The sequence below is a fragment of the Vanacampus margaritifer genome, chromosome 3 (assembly GCF_051991255.1).
Source record: "Vanacampus margaritifer isolate UIUO_Vmar chromosome 3, RoL_Vmar_1.0, whole genome shotgun sequence".
Lineage (NCBI taxonomy): Eukaryota > Metazoa > Chordata > Actinopteri > Syngnathiformes > Syngnathidae > Vanacampus > Vanacampus margaritifer.
In genome coordinates this window covers 6,205,196-6,222,290 of record NC_135434.1, presented here as the reverse complement: position 1 = coordinate 6,222,290, position 17,095 = coordinate 6,205,196, and the positions used below count along the sequence as shown (strand labels likewise).

Genomic DNA, 17,095 nt, shown 5'->3' with positions numbered 1-17,095 from the left:
GATTTTACCAGACCCAGCACGGGTAATTAAAAAAAAAAATAAAATAAAAAAAAATTATTATTACTTACTATTATCTACAAGCTTACTACAGTATCTACAATTTAGGACAACTATAATTCATCTGTCACGGAAAGTTTTCTACAGAGGTTGCACCAGATGATAGTTGGTCGACCCGACCACAACATAATATTTTCTATTTCAACTTAAATCAAAGTTATAAGGCTAACAGTTAGCAATCTAAACTAAACAAGCTAGCTAGCCACACAAGTAAAATTCTAATGAAGATGTATATTTGTTAAAAAAAAAAATCACTATTAATTATTTTTTTATATGACCTCAACATACCAGTTGCTAAAAGGGTAACTTTTATACATATTTGTGAGACAGTACAAACTTGAAAGCTACTGTCATGGAGTTCTTTAATATCATGACTATCTCCTGTCTTTAAATGTACTTCAAAATAAAAGTCCCAAATTGGTTATTTCTGTTTAGTCGCATCACATGATAATTCATCAAATGTGCATCATTGGACAAACGTATCCGTCAATGACCCGCATATGTGATGTGGTGTAGAAGAATTTAAGCTATAGCAAGTAATTGACCTGTTTGGACACTCGTGGCTCCTCTTCTATGTACTTCTGCTCAATGGGGATCAACGTCCTGAGACCAGCCTTCACCTGGAGGGCAGCGTCAAACAACAAATTGGTTTATATACAGAACTGAACGAGATGACCGCTAAATTAATATAAATGTTTTCCCAGATTACTGTTGTCACACTACAACACATGCATAGTGCACACGCACCCATGTGAGGTTGGAGCGAGCGGGTGGGGGGGGTGAGTAACAAGATGGCGGCTATAGGACACACACACAGTGACAGGGAACGGGCGAACAAAGGATGCTGAGAGGGAGCCTTCCATAATTAGACCCAAAACGAGGATGAGGGCGCACTGGACGAGGAATGAGATGTGAGTGAGGGGGGACAAACAGAATTAAGACAACAGCATAGAAAAGGGTGAGAAAGAGGATGGGGGACATTTTTTTTTTTTTTAAATACGGGAGGAGAATCTAAAGAAGAAAAAAAAAAAAGACTTACAGCATTAAAAATCACGTCTATTTCAAGAAAGATGACCCCTTTCGTTGGCCCTGTCAGCTCCTTGCTTTTCAAGACGTAGGCTTTGCGTTCTCCATTTTGGATCTGTGGGAGAGGGACATGACAGGCGTCTGTCTGGCAATACCCGACTGAATCGGCTCCCCGGGCCACCTTTGAACCCCAGCTGCCGCCGTTGACAGGGAACCCAAAACAACTGTGGCAACTCTGACAAGTACCTGTTCATTACCCACAGCAGCTCGCCTCTGTCAAACAGAAATTAACTATCCTGGGGAATCACAGTGTACAAGCCCAGCACCGATATATACGTCTCAGTCACACGTATAGAAAGATTCTCTACGACAGACGGCGAATGTCATTTCATCTCTTGATCAGTGTCATTTTCATAACGTATCTCATTCACATGCTTGCTTTCTTCTCACTTATCAGTTTCTTTTTTGACTCATCGTTTCACCTTCCTGTCATCTCAAACATGTCAGCGCATGTGCAAAAACAGCCTATGCTTTTTATAACTTCAAATGTGTGTTTTTTGCTCCTAATGTTTAAAAACAAAAGAATCAGCAGTTGGACTCACATTTAGTAACGGAATGGCCACTTTGCCCAGGAAGTCTGCGCTTCGGTCTCGGTCCTCGTCGTAAACGGTGACCTCAAGTACTGAGTGGATGTCCTTTACGTTACTGGACGACATGGCGAGACAATGACGGTGAACAGCATGCTAACCGTTTAAAAAGCTATGACACCACAAAAGCTTGATTTCATACCAACAGAGAAAACAACTTGAAATATGAAGGCATTACAAACAGGTTTTTTTTAACATTCTCCTTTAAATTTGCGTAAATGTTTAAACATATCAAGCACATTATTTGTCATTGCACTACATTTCCATCAAGTACAAGTTAAAGTAGAGTTGTGTCATATTTGTAAAAGTAGGCTATCAAGATGGGTGATGATATGTATAGAAAAGAGGCTATGTGGGCGATGTGCACTCAAAGAAAGATTAAATTAACATGTCCCATCACTGGGAATTCCATATCATTGGACTCAATAAAAATGCAGCAGATATTTAAGAACTTATGTTTGATCTCATTATTGCCCTTCTACAGTATGTATTGTTCGTTATGCTATAGCCCGATAAACCACTGAACAGAGACAAAAAATACAATTGCATTTTTTTTGTTAATATATAAACAATAACAATACTCACAAAGTGAAGACCTTGTTCCACTCTGGGTTAAGATTTTTGTAAACGGTGTGAGTCTGCAACCGATCGTTACTCAGCTCCACTATACAGAATGGGTCACTCTTTCCTAGGCGGGACAAGGAGAAGAAGAAACATACATGATTAAAAATAAATACATAAACAAAGAAGAAAATAACGTAAAAATAATGTAAAAAATTATTTTTCACTTGGGTGCCATTGAAGCTGGTCAGGGGCTTATGATCGCCACAGGTAAAAGGTACACACCACATTAAATACTAAAAAAACAAAACTAGACAAAACAATTTTATGCAGCCAACTAATAAAAGGGGAGAAAAATAAAATACTACTAAAGCCAGTAACACCCTAAAAATTTACTATATTATTAATATGTTTATCTCATAGCTCACTACTTCAATTTCCCTCCCAAAAAAAACTTGAGATGCATACAGTTACCTTTCAATGGATTTATGCTTACACAAAATCATAACATTAGCTATCACGAATAAGACTCAATGAAGTTGGAATTGAGTTCAATGCCCCAGTGGCATTTGCGTGGCCGTGTACTTGTGTGCGCAAATGTGCATGTGCGCTCGGATTTGTCCACGTGTGAGTGTCATTGATCTGTGTGATTTTCTTCAAATGTTGTGACAAGGGCAGGACATTTAGTAGGTGTGCAAAGCAAATGTCAGCGTGATCAATGTGGTGCAGTAGGTGTTGCCTCTCATATCAGTTGTTGGAGGTCTTATTGATGGAACATGTTTGAAGTGGATATCGGCAGATGTGACGCAGACGATAGAAAACAACATACATTCAAATAGACAAAGGCTTCTGTTTGTTTTGGTGTGTTATTGTTATCATATAGTTATGATCACAAATCAGTATAAGTCATTGAAGAAGAAAAATAATATATATATATATCTATATATATACACAGTATATATATATATTTATTTATTTATTTATTTATGTATTTATCCATTCTAAACGACCACAAAACTTTCAGGATGAACAATTTTCAGAATTTAATTTGGGAATTAGTTTTGCTAGCATTTCTTAAATGTCATTGGTGTGATTTTTTACATGAATATTGATTCTGAGAGGAAATCAAATTTTTTTTTTTTTGGGGGGGGGGGTCTAGTGTAATTAAGTCATTAATGTAGGAACTGTACATTAAGATTTAAAATCAAGTAATATTACACATTATAATGGCAGATGATATCAACAATAGGTCATAAAAGATAAATAAATCTTTTAATGTAATTTAATAATTTGCCTTAGGTTGAACATTTTAATTTCAATGAGTTTTAATAATTGTAACAAATGTTCATAAAGGGTTAAAGTAATAAACATATATTGAATCATTCTGGAGCTTCCAAAGTATTAAAAAAAACAAAAATCAAGACTGATTAAATATAATTGCAATCAATGGAATTAAATGATGGAAAATTACAGCACAGCAACCCCCACTTTTTCAGCCTAATATTTTTTTTATTTTTATGGCTTGACAGGCTCCGGTTCGGTTGAGTCAGTTGTCACCGGTGATGAACTTTCACCCTGCTGGCCGCCACCACCGGAGGCAGCTGTCTCAACCATTACACGCTCACATTTGAGCTAGCGTCCAGGTAAAGCTCCTCCCACATCGGGTCACGTCTCCACGGTGCCTCCGGTGTGCAGCGGGGGAGCGGGTGCAAAATAATTTCTGGGCGCCCTAAGATAAGTGTGGAGGATGAATATGGCACGGATGAGGCAGCGCCTGTAATTGCCTCGCAGGAAAGCTTAAAGTTGGTGGGGTGTTTGAGGTGCTCATCACAATTAATTATAATTCAAGACTTTCATTTGCGTTTTTCTTGCATTTCATCACTTTTAACAGGCTGTGCTCTTGACCTAGAAGTTGTGTGCACTTGCGCGGACCTCCGCCAAAATTTGGTACCTGAAAAATCATTAAGTGAAAAAGATTGTTATAATGTGGAATCACCAAAATGCTTGTTTGTAATGGACAATATGTAAAATATGGCAGCAAAAGTACAAGTAAAAGTCCAGTACGCTATTGGCTGCCTAGCTGCCACCGTTTTACCTCATAAAGCATCCAGAAGTTCTACTTTTTAGTTTAAAATGTTTTACTTTAACCAGGATTTTGCTCCGCATAGTGGCTAAGGGTAGAATCCAAGTCTATGCCTATTGGTGTTTTCCAAAATAAAACATCCACACCGGTAGATGCAGCAATGCAGCAATAGCCAAAGCTAAGCGATGCTAAGCTATCTAGCTGAGGGGACATTTTCTCTGGGGCAACGGGCTTTCAATTTCTGCCATGTGTGACAGTCTGAGTAAAAAGCTAACGACAGAGATTTGATACAGTGACGAGATGGGCTTCATTGACCGTAGCTGACCAGTTTATTTCAAACTCATTAGTTTATGGCACCCACCCGCTTGACGAACCTGCTTGCCACCATACAACGCATAATAATACTAGTAAATAAGTACAAATGACAACCTAACGATAAAATTTGACAGTTCATGAAAGGAATTTTTCAGATTACACATGAATTGTGTGTGTGACATTTCAGCTTTAGACGCTCACACGCATAGCAAATGTCATTCAAATTGATTTAGATTTTTTTTCAGCATTTCTATTATTTAATAACATTATTTTATTATGTTTTCATTACATCATAAATACGTGGATTCCATCAAAATTTTATGAAAATGTCTTTGAAAGCTACTCGAAAAAGCAATACAATTAAAAAAAAATAATAATAATAATAGATGCAAAAGAAGAAGCCAGTGGCACTCTTACGTGATGTGAAATTGTGGATAATGCATTACGATTGAAATGTCTCACATCTACTCAAGGAGCAAGACAAGGGACACTGTTGGCTTTTGAGATGTGTTCAGTTATCCTTCTCGTTCGACGCCACAAAAGCACTTCAATTAGAGTAAGAGATGGCCCGAGTGTGATGTGAAAAAGAAAAGGAGAGCGCAGACAAGAGAGGAGACGGACAGACAGCATGAATGGGGACGAGAGAAGAGAGAGTGAACTATTTTTCTCTCCCTGACCTCCCCTCTCACTCTCTGCCGGTCCGTCTGTTTGTTTCTCGCCTCGCTCCTGACCCTCTCCCTGGCTCAACTGATAAAATAGGGTGTTCGTGTGCTGAGGGCTCTCATGCCGCTCTTAAAGAGCTGTTGTATCTGCCCGTCACACACACATTGGCGCACAGGCATAAGCACCTTTGCCTGTCATTTGAATCAATTTCCCTTTACTATGTCTAGAGGTGAAAGAACAAAATATTCCTGGTGGGAAAATGAGTAAATGAAGATTAATACAGTGATGCCTTGAGTTACAAGTGAGCCAACTTTTTCAAGTCGTGCGCCCACGTTTGGACTTTTTTTTGCTTTCACTTTCAAACTTACAACTTGGTGGCAGCAACCTCAACTCACTTCACAATAAGCAGCAGCTTGGCAGTAAACAATTCGTCAAAAAAGAAGCTTCAAACTGTGTAATGCCACTTCCAGTCGAAGTTCACTGTCAAACTAAACACTTAACTCAACAACGATGCCTTAGGAATACCTTTGGTAGCTTAACGCTAATGGCTAACGATTAGCATCGATAGTCACAATTTTATAACCCTTTAAGCAAATGATATTTGAATACAAATCGTGGAGCAATATATTTAGACAGACAATGTAACAATATTCACACACATATATTTGTTGTCCTTTGCGAAAAATGACCAATATTGACTCTTATGAGTCGTCGAGAGCGACAATGACTCATCTGGTTATGTCCGACTATTATACTGCCCCCAGTGGTCAAAAGTCGACACACTAGAAAGAGAGCCACAATTAACTGTGAAATGCAAATTGATTAATTCATTCAATACTAATTAATTACATCATGACTTAATGCTTTTGTACAAAGTACAATATTATATAGTGCTATTTTATTTATTAAAGCACATAACTAACATTTCTAATAATTTCAATGGAGAATGATGATTTGAGATTATACCTCAAGGCGCCACTGTAGTAGTCTGTCGTCTGTGTAATATGCTATTCCAACCAAGCAACATTTAACATGTGAAATGAAAACTCTGCAAGTCAAACACACAATTGAAATGCTTAAATGAATAAGTGGAGGGAAAATATGACAAGATTACCTGTATACAAAACACACGTTTAAGCTTGTTCTGTTCGAGAGTCCGAGGTAAAAACAGGAGAGGCGGGATGGGAAGCAACAAGCAAATAAATAAACAACTTTACAACAACGTTAATTTTTCTGGAAGTCAGCCATGAAGCGCAGACTGAATGATGAGCTGTGAAACAAGGTCACGGAGTAAATTTAAGTTCCCAGTGAAATACAAGAGCCATTAGCCGCTGCTCTCTGGCTGCCCCGGTCTCAATAACCCAAATCAAGCAGTTCCACTTTGCGTTGGCTAACACAGACTGCGGCTGCTTTGAATTGAGAAACGCACACACGCACACACTTTCTCTACTCTCAACTAGATAATGCAGAGTGAAAAACTAGGCCTGTCCACTGCAGACCTAATTAAAAGTAAGAATTAATGGAGAATGGAGGATTCGGCGGGAGCAAGTGGAGAAAGAAAAGGGAGGGAGGGGGGAGTAAAGGGGGAGATTTGTTGGTTCAAATGCACACTTTTTCTCTATTATTCAAATGAGCACCCTGCATCTTTTCCCCTAAAAACACAGAGACAAATTTAGCGTCCAGCATAAATCCAGCATAAAGAAGACTTAAACTCACTCTCTGAACATTCTCGAAGACCATAATCCCTCAAACCCAAAATTACACTTTATCTCTGGCTGAATTCATGGTGGTGTACAATGTGCCACACACATTGCCGACATGATTAAATGCAATCAGTCGAATGCTGAAATTAGTTAGTCATTCAGAAGAGAAGAAGATAGTAAAATGAAAATGAAGTATATAAAAAAAAAAGATGTGGATTTATATACAGTGCATCTAGAAAGCACTTTTTCCACATGTTGCAGCCTTATTGCAAAACAAATTCGTTTTTCTTTCCCCTTCAAATTCCAAACACAAAACACCCATAACGGCAATGTGTGTTTTGTTTGAATTGAAATTAAATTAAAATGAAAAAAAAATTACATGAGTAGTCACAGTCTCAAAACTGAACTCAGGAGCATCCCTGTTTCCATTGATGATCCATAAAATGGTTTTCCCATCTTAATTGGAGTACACCTAAGGTAAATGGGGCCCGATGCCACGGACTTCCGACTTGCGTAAGTCACACACCAATGCTGTTTCCCGTTACTGTTGCGACATATAGGCCGTGTCCCAATACCACCCTTGTGCCCCTCAATTGCACGTTCCCGTTGATGGGTGTGAGTGTCTCAGTTCTCTGAAGCACTCTGAGACGCACTCGGAGAAGTGAGACCCCCTACACACTCGCGCCCATTAACGGGAACGGGCAATTGAGGGGTACAAGGGTGGCGGTGCGAGTATTGGGACATGGCCTATTACGTTGCAACAGTAACCGGAAACAGCGTAGGTGTGTGACTTACGCAAGTCGGAAGTCCCGCCTTCTCGATGATATATACCCCATTCTGTCCACTGGACATGACATGATGTAGTTTCACAGCAGAAAAAAACTACCCATTTTGACCCGGGCTATGTTTAATGTTCCAAAGGCTTTCTGATAATTATTTAACATTTAATTAAAAATATAAGTGAACCCTTTTAATTGATGAGTAGTTTCATAACCCAAAAATAAAATAAAACCCAAACTCATTTGAATCTTCAACTTTAAAATGGGTCAGTTTGACCTGGGCTATGTTTAATGTTCCAAAAGCATTCCAATAAATTCAACATGTAATTAAAAATATGTCAAAGTAAACCATTTTAATTGTCTGTTGATGAGACATTCCATACTAATATTTATACTTTTTCTCTATTAAAATGGGTCAATTTGATACAATAAACATTGTTTATAGCTTGTTATTAACCGTTTTCATTGCACATACAGTATGTCGAACCTAACCATTTCTTAGTCTGTTAATGTGAAGTTTAATAGCAACTATTTGTTGGGTCAATTTGACCCGGAATATGCTCAGGATGTCAAAATGAACTAGAAATTCATTGTCGATTGGTGCCAAGTTTGATAGCGAAAAGCGAACATTTGTTCTTTAACTTTAAAGTGGGTCATTTTGACCCACAACATAATAGGCGTACTAATTAATGGAACCATTAGTCATTAGTGCACTGTATTTTTGCACTCTGCCAGTCATCCACGCTTGCATATTCAAGGCTCTTCGGCTCACCGACTCATTTCCAGATATTCTCCACCACTACGTTCGTCGTTGCCAATCTTGTCTGCTTGTATTATTCCTGCCTCGCCATTGTCCCATTCTGAGTCTGTGGATCCTTTTCAAATCTCCAAAGACTCAGAATTTAACTGTTATTATCATAAATGTTATCGATACTATCACATAAAATATTGGGTCGCATGGCAAATACACCTAAAGGAGGATCTGTGAGACCAGAGAAAGGGCTCGGCTCAATTCTATTCAAAATCAAGTGTTTCTACACCAAACTCATTCAAGCATAGAATGCTCGATCATGTGCTCACAGGAAGTTTCCAATCACACTGTTTGCATGTGACGTCGCCTTCCTACCGGTGACATCTGCCGCCATCAGTCCTTCAGCCCGGATGACTTTTACCTGCACCACACCAACGTCTTTCAGGTTGTGCAATGACCTCCACAAGCTCTGAAACGGCACAAGGACAGGGGTGAAAGGTCAAAGCGGCAGGCAAATTAGCATTTAAGAGAAAGATGGGTCAATAGGCTGACATTTCATTAAGGGAGGAAAAGGGTAGAAAATGTCCTTTAGCGGCCCTTATTTGAAAATATAGAGCTGGCATTTATAGCTCGGTCCAGCAGGAGGACAAATGAGACGATTTCCTTTCAAGAGTAGCTATGTGGGCTCCTTTGATACACTTTTCAGTTCTGTACCATGGAGACTGAAATATAATTCATTTGATATATGTATATGATGGGGGGATATCATCAAGAGGGGTCACAAAAATTGTATGAATAAAAAACAGAATTGCAATATGAATATGTGAGTTCAATGTTGAAAATTCTCATTTCATCTAGTAGTTTTATTTTCATTTATTTTACATTTCCATTCTTTTTACAAATATTTTTCCTTGCAATGTGTTATGTGTTGTTAAAAACCAAGGAAGTAGAACTCTCAGTCAGCCAAAGGGTATAAAAGGCAGGCAGATGCAACCAGTGTAGATTTTTTTGCCCAAATGCGAACTGCATCTGAATTTTTTATCAGTCTGAACGGCTCAATTCCGATTTTTTTCATATTCGACCTGGGTCACTTTCATATGTGGTCCAAGAGCCGATACGTATCCAAATTTTTGCAATGCGACCGCAGTCTGGACCTCTACGTCATCAAAAGTCCAATATGCGCTCTAAGGTGTCCGCGGGGGCGGGGGGGATTAAAGGGAGACGTACGTGAATCGGCAAAGTTGTTTCGAGTAACAGTTGTGGCTTTATATTTGACTTTAATTTAATCCCACTTGATACATAAAGCACACAGTTGACATTTGTGGTGATATTAGTAATTTAGCCATGCAGACGACTCATTTACTACGCTCGGCAATGACGTGACGTCATCGTTAGGGGAGGGCAAAAAAAGGAGAGGTCGAATTTTCGAACAGATTTGCCTCATTTTCACAAAATATTATTTCTACCTCCTCCCGCATCACTCCTCTGTAGATATGAGATGGTAAAATGATGAGCCCCGACGACGGACTTATAAAAGTCCGCAGCTCTGACACGCTGGACCGTAGTTTTTTGTTTTCCGTCCGTCCGTCCGTCTTCTTCCGCTTATCCGGGGTCGGGTCGCGGGGGCAGCAGCTTTAGCAGGGAAGCCCAGACTTCCCTCTCCCCAGCCACTTCAGCCAGCTCATCCGACGGGACCCCAAGGCGTTCCCAGGACAGCCGAGAGACATAGTCTCTCCAGCGTGTCCTGGGTCGTCCCCGGGGCCTCCTGCCGGTAGGACATGCCCGGAACACCTCCCCAGGGAGGCGTCCAGGAGGCATCCGAACCAGATGCCCGAGCCACCTCAACTGGTTCCTCTCAACGTGGAGGAGCAGCGACTCGACGCTGAGTCTCTCTCGGATGACCGAGCTTCTCACCCTATCTCTAAGGGAGAGCCCGGCTACCCTGCGAAGGAAACTCATTTCGGCCGCTTGTATCCGGGATCTTGTTCTTTCGGTCACGACCCACAGCTCGTGACCATAGGTGAGGGTAGGAACGTAGATCGACCGGTAAATCGAGAGCTTTGCCTTTCGGCGTTTTTTTGTTTTGTTTTATTTATTTATTTATCTATTCACAAATGAAGCTTACAGAAAATTGAAACATACGTTCACACAGCAGACAGATTGGGGTCGCAATCAATAGGTAATATGAACGTTTACTCCAAAAAATCGGATTTCACCCAAAAATCGGAATTGAGCTTTAAGACCTACAGTGTGAACCTAGCCTAATAATACAAACAATAGTGAGATTCACGTGAGAACACACATTTGGTGAGGTGTGAATAGCAAGGTTGGGATATTTACACATGCAAAAAACTCGGGTTTTACGCCACTAGAGAAATGACACACAACTAAAACTCTCAAGTGAAGGCACTGCGTTTCTTCACTCACCACAGGTTTCAGATGGAGTTTTTTCAAGCAATTTGTAATGAAAAATGAAAACTTCTGCATATGGGTGTGTGTTTGCAAGCAAGTTGGCTTCTATAATAATCTCAAGAAAACAAGAGAGAAAAACAAGTTAGTGTATAGTGGCAACACAAAGGCAAAACAATTTAATAGCAATTTACAGGTCTGAGTAACCCTACAAAGGTCACCACCCACAGCTTATTGATTCCACATTGTAGGAAAGGAATTAGGTGCTTGTTCAAATCCAGTTTTATTCAAAAGTAACAACCCTATCAGCCACACACACACACACGCACGCATGCTTTTGTTCATGCCCAAACACTCAGGTACACTGAGGCCAAATTGAGGAGCATGTCGGCGCGTCTTAAAAGCAAGAGTGGAAATGCACTTCACTTCAATTTATTTCTCTCTCACTGGCAATAACCCTGTCCATCCCCACAGGAGTAATTATAATTTAAATCTCAGAGTCAGGCCAGGCTACAGACTTAATTCATTATTACCAACTCTGTCAGACTCTGCCTGTTTCCGGCGATATCATTGTCCAAAAGCTCTGTAAAGGAGATGAGAGGGGAGAGTGTGTGAGAGAATGAGGGAGGGGAGGGAGAGAGAGCAAGAGAGAGAGAGAGAGAGAGTGTTTAAAGAGGATGGGGGAACTCTTTGTTTTAAGGCACAATTTCTCGGAAGATACAAATGCTGTTGAGAAAAGAGTTGTAAGAGAAAACAAGTCAAAGAAGGGGGAAAACTTAGGACCGACTATGTCAGCTTATTCTTAGAAGGACAGCAAAATGTAATGATGGCCTTATTCATCTTCAGAAGTATGTTCTCATACTTTTTTTCTGTTGGACAATACACATAACACAGTATGTGACATCACAGATTGGAGCCAATGTGACGAATCAGTGTATTACGGAGCACTACAAAACCTGGTCCCAAACCCCGCCCTAATTTTCAAACACTTTTTATTTGGACAAAATGAACTGCCGGCGATTAATTTTCAATGTTTTATTTATTAGATTTGGGGGCGGAACTATAAACATATTTCCTCAACTACAGTGGTCCCCCCACATAACCCTCCAATATTTTTGATTTTTCACCAAGACTTTTTTTGTGTGGAAAAACTAATATTGGATATTTGTCATATTTTTTTTGAAGAATTATGGTAGTTTCCCAAAAATAATAAAAAAATGAAAATTAGCAAATTTGTTGCTATTCGGCTTTCCTATCACCCGCGAATAGTGGAGGTCCATATTTTCGTTTTGAGTTGTAATATCACAATTCGTCACAAGATGGCACTCATGGCTTAGTTGTGTTTGCACCGGGTTTATTTTGCTCGATACTACAACATGAGTAGGTCTAATAATTGGGGGATTTGGAATGATATGCAGGACAAACTGTACCTGAAAATAATATTACAATTTTGAGTGAGTTGATTTTTGTTAAAAAATGCTAAAAATTTGTTTGTTGGTTTAATGTTGAGCGGTTTTGTGCCACCCTTGAATGGTATTTTTCATACACGAGAGCATTTTGCACAAATTAAATTTTTGGGGAAATCACAGTACGTGGTTATTTTTTTGATTGTTCAAACCATTTGTTGTTGAAAGCTGGATGTTTTATACATATATTAAGATACTATAATGTACATAGCTGGAATATGAAACAAAAACAGACATATGCGCACATTTTGACCATATTTAAAATGGCATTTTTGTCATGATCCTAAGTAGTCTCCCAGTCAAGTTAAGTTTTACATTTGGAGGAGTTTTTTTAAGGTAAGATTTATTTATTTATTTTTACCAGTTCTCAAAATTAGGCACGGATGAAAATGTGTTTTGATTTAGTACCAAAACTCAGGGTGAATTGACACCTAACCACGCAAGGAGTAAACAACACAATGTGAAAAAAAAAACTCATCCAATGTGAGAATGCGGAGGCATTTTTAGCCTGCAAACCACACTAGCAAACCCAAACCTTTGTTGCACCATATGGACAACCCCGCAGGGACGTTTTGGGTTTGAACATGATCATTGATTGGTGTTAAAAAAACAACAACAGCTAAATCCTCAGATAGGATTTGACTCCACATAGTAAAATATCGTGATATAGCGAGGCGGGGAGAGAGAAGAAATGAATGGAGGCCAATTCCCGTTGGTGTCCTGATTTACAAACCTCCCTGAAACATGACTTTGGCTACAGCTTTATGGGATGCCGACTGTAGCGGTGATGAAAAAGCTGGAGGAACAGAGGAGGAGCAAAGTGAAAAATGGAAAGACAAAGTCACACACTGTCACTCTGACGTCTTTCTGCCGTACAGCACGCAAACGCACGCATGAATCACGGAAGCCATACCGATATGACTCACTGTCATCTGTGCATCTTTTCACCTTTCATCAGCGCAAAGTCGCATTTGACACACACACACACACACACACAAAGCATCTTCTAATGAATATGGCTAAGTTTAATATGGATACACCGCAAGAGTTTTCACACAGTCTATGTTCGTCTTTCAACATGTTATCTGACCGTCAGTCTGCTTGTGTCCTTTATCCTAACCCGTGTGTATGTACGCGTTCGGAGAGGTGCCACCACTCTTCAGCGGAGGTCACCGCGTCCTCCTCTTCCCCTCATCCACCCTTCTCGTGGCCACCCCAGGCCCATTAAGAGCCATTAGTGTGTGTGCTCCTTTGCCATCATAATACATAAATCTCTCCCTCTCCTGTTCGGCCTGTCTCCCTGCACGTCTGGGAAGCAGTAATTAGCGATGAAGGAAAGGTTACAGTGAGCAATAGCACATCCAAGGCAATTGTCACTAAGTGAGTGTATTGCACCATGTTGCATATAGTGATGCTGCTTGTTGCATTTAAAGTAGCTTGTGGTTGGAATGCATGTACAGTACACTCACAGTATGTACTGTGTGTGAATTCAACATACATGCTGTTTGATTAGGTTCACCTATGATGAGAAATGTATCAAAAACAAACTATTTACTATGATGGTTGGACTTTGTAGTAGTATCGGATAGGGCCTGACCGATATTTGTTTTTTTAAGCCGATGCAGATACTGATTTTTCGGCCGATTACTTAAAAAAATATATATATAATGCATAAAAGTGGCCTCTTGGGGGAAGTGTAGTGCCGTGCATCCATTGTGTACACATTTATAGTGAGTACAAAAGTAAGTTATGATTGAATTCTATTAAAATAACTCGTTTTTCACACATTGGGAAGAATTTGTGCCTTTGTGTAGTGTTATCTTACCTGTGTGTATGTGTTCCCACGGCATTTGTGTGTGAATATTCGTTATTTGAAGGAAAAACACTCCCGAAGTCGATGCTAACTTCCGGTTAGCATTTGAATGGTATCCTCCCTTCGCCCATAGCATTAGCGCTAGGCTAGCGTTGTGTTAAAAACAAAGCATGTCTTGTATTTAAGGATACATGGGATATTATTCTTATTGTCGTGTGTTCAGTTTTACAGTTAACTCCAACTGGGATGTCATTAAACATCTTAAAGGACGCCTTGGGGACAACAGAATAACATACACTACACACTTGCTAGTTGCTCATGTTACGCAGGTGAAATGGTGCATTCAGGGTACTTTCGCAGCGTCGGAAACCTCGGTTTTATTTGATTGTAACATTTTAAGAGGAAAATAATCGGCCAAATTTCACTTTACTTACAGTTCCAGTAAAATTTTAATCATCTGCATGTATGTTTCAAATAAGTTAAAGACATCCATCTGTGTCATTACGCAACACAGATGAACGTGTCTTTTATCAGAAGAATAAACATGAAAGACAGATTTGGACAGGGCAGATTAGTAGCCTTTGAACTGAATTATTCTATATTAGCAGTGGTACTTAAATCTTATCAGTCCTCTTTAATAAGAAACATGTTATTCAATTTTATGACTAAAAGCCAGCTTTTGTCGGGAAAAGAACTACTATTATTTTAATGGGTGGATAGCTTCTAGTCTCACATTGGAGATGGACAAAGAGATGATGATGCTGAGTGAGGTACCGTGATGGGAAGTATGGTAGAGATAGGTGTTTTTTTTTTTTTGGGGGGGGGGGGGGGGGGGAGAGAAAAAGTAGGAAAAGGAAGGAAAGAAAATTGGGCCTTCAGCCGAGCAGAAAAACGAGGTCTGTACAAGTTGTGAGAGAGGTGAAATAGCTTTTTCTTTTCATTTTACACGCCTTCCCTTCCAGTGCAACCCTCAGCCTTTACCTCTCGCCCCCCATTACGCACACACCCATTTTGTGAGCGCAGAGGGCCACAGTGGCTTTCTCGGTCATAGAGCTCCCCCCTCTGATCACACGCCGCTGCTGCAGTACAGAGGCAAGTGGCCGACTTCCCGCGGCCGACCATTGATAAGGCACTCCAGGGTTGAGAAGGCTGAGGAACATGCTGAACACTTTCGAGCTAACCACTCACACCAGGCGCAATGTCACACACAGCAAAAATAAAAAAATTATGCAGTGGGATTCTACAAGTCCATTACATGTAGGAACAAATTGTCCTACAGCTCACTCTCCTACATAAACGAACAACCCCAAAAATATATCATAAGAATTATGTCTGGTATGGTATGGTATTGTGCTCTGACAACAATGTACAGTTAAAACTATTGGTAATTTGATCATTTCTTGGGTTGAGCGATTCACTCATTATTTTGGTAAATGAATATGTTAAAGCAATGTAAACCCCAAAAAGAGGTACACATTGAGTTTTGGGGTAAAACAATATTTTAGGCAGAAAAAAATTACTAGTTTACATAGCGTCACAACGTCCTCAGTGATTCCCAACCAGTGCGTTGCTGGAAATGTTCAAATTTCATTTAATTAGCCTGAAAAAGGTATTTACACCAAATAATGTATCTTTAGTCAACATCTATCCATACTACCCTTTAAAGTAGCTCAGTTTAGGCAATGTTTTTTGTCCCTCCCTCTGTCCGTATGTGTATATTAGGGGTGTTCAATATGCGGCCGATTTGATTTTTAAACTTTTTTTTTATGGGAATATTCAACAAAACGTCTTACTTAGGGTTAGGATTTACACATTAAGCCTGGAAGAATGTTATATTAATGGAACATTAAGCCTTAATATTTGATTTCAGTGCTGTTCAAACATGAAACAGACTGCAACCTGAATTTTTTGATAAATCAATTTTCATACAAATCTTACAATGTACATGTTTTACTGATTAGTATTTTCAAAATTTGAGTTTAAAAAAATCGCAATCAATTTATGGATTCGTATCAGGATTAATCGGTATCAAATCGAATTGTGACCAATGAATCGTGATACGAATCGAATCGCCAGGTACTAGGCAATTCACACCCCTAGTGTATATATATATATTTATATATATATAAATATAGGTGATCAGCTGTAATGTCTTAATTTTTCCAATCAAACAAAGATGTCATTGAGCAGCTCCACAAAATAAGACATTACATGTTATGTTTACATGTTATGTTTAAATTGATATACTGCTCCACCTTCTGATCAAATCGGTGATCGATTATCGTCTTTGTCAAACTCAATCGGCCCCAAAATCCTGATCGAGTAAAGTCTCATTTAAATGCTTTTCCACAGATGCCAGAAGGTCAAATAAATTTGTGTATCCACCTGTTGCCATTAATACAAAAAACTCACATATCTCTGCTTGATTTGGTGTCGCTCATGCGGGTCGTCCAGCACGTTGACGGACAGATCTGAGATGGAAACGGCGGCGGAGGCGGTGAGCGTCACCAGCATCACCAGCACGCCTTCGCCTTCCTCGAGTGGCAACTCCAACTTGTGTGTGTGTTCTTTACTGAGGAGGGACAGGTCGATTGTGCACCTGAAGGACACACATACAAGCCGTGCTATCAAAAACTTTGGACATGGTATCACTGAGAGCAGAATCACTTTGTTGTTACATATTATGAAAATACCAAATGCCGTATTATGTCAAACAAAGAAATATGAGATCATAGAATTGTCAAATATTATCCCCTTAGTTCCAGTAAAAGGAGTCCTGAATGTTTCAGCATATCAAGAGACTGTGGAACAAAGCGAGTTTG

General features: G+C 39.6%; 1 protein-coding gene across 8 annotated transcripts in view; it reads right to left on the bottom strand.

The window, feature by feature from the left end:
* Positions 1-17,095, bottom strand: part of mctp1a (multiple C2 domains, transmembrane 1a) — a 119,355-nt gene that overhangs the window by 54,149 nt on the left and 48,111 nt on the right. For all 8 annotated transcript variants that reach the window (XR_013293393.1, XM_077560874.1, XM_077560875.1 and 5 more), the window contains 6 exons: positions 16,686-16,872; positions 8,961-9,054; positions 2,316-2,418; positions 1,686-1,788; positions 1,097-1,198; positions 603-677 (listed from right to left, as the gene is read on the bottom strand). Coding sequence is in view for 7 of the 8 variants with exons in the window: in XM_077560874.1 (XP_077417000.1) it covers positions 603-677; positions 1,097-1,198; positions 1,686-1,788; positions 2,316-2,418; positions 8,961-9,054; positions 16,686-16,872 (664 nt within the window). In the remaining variant the exon portion in view is untranslated. The remainder of the gene's footprint in view (positions 1-602; positions 678-1,096; positions 1,199-1,685; positions 1,789-2,315; positions 2,419-8,960; positions 9,055-16,685; positions 16,873-17,095) is intronic.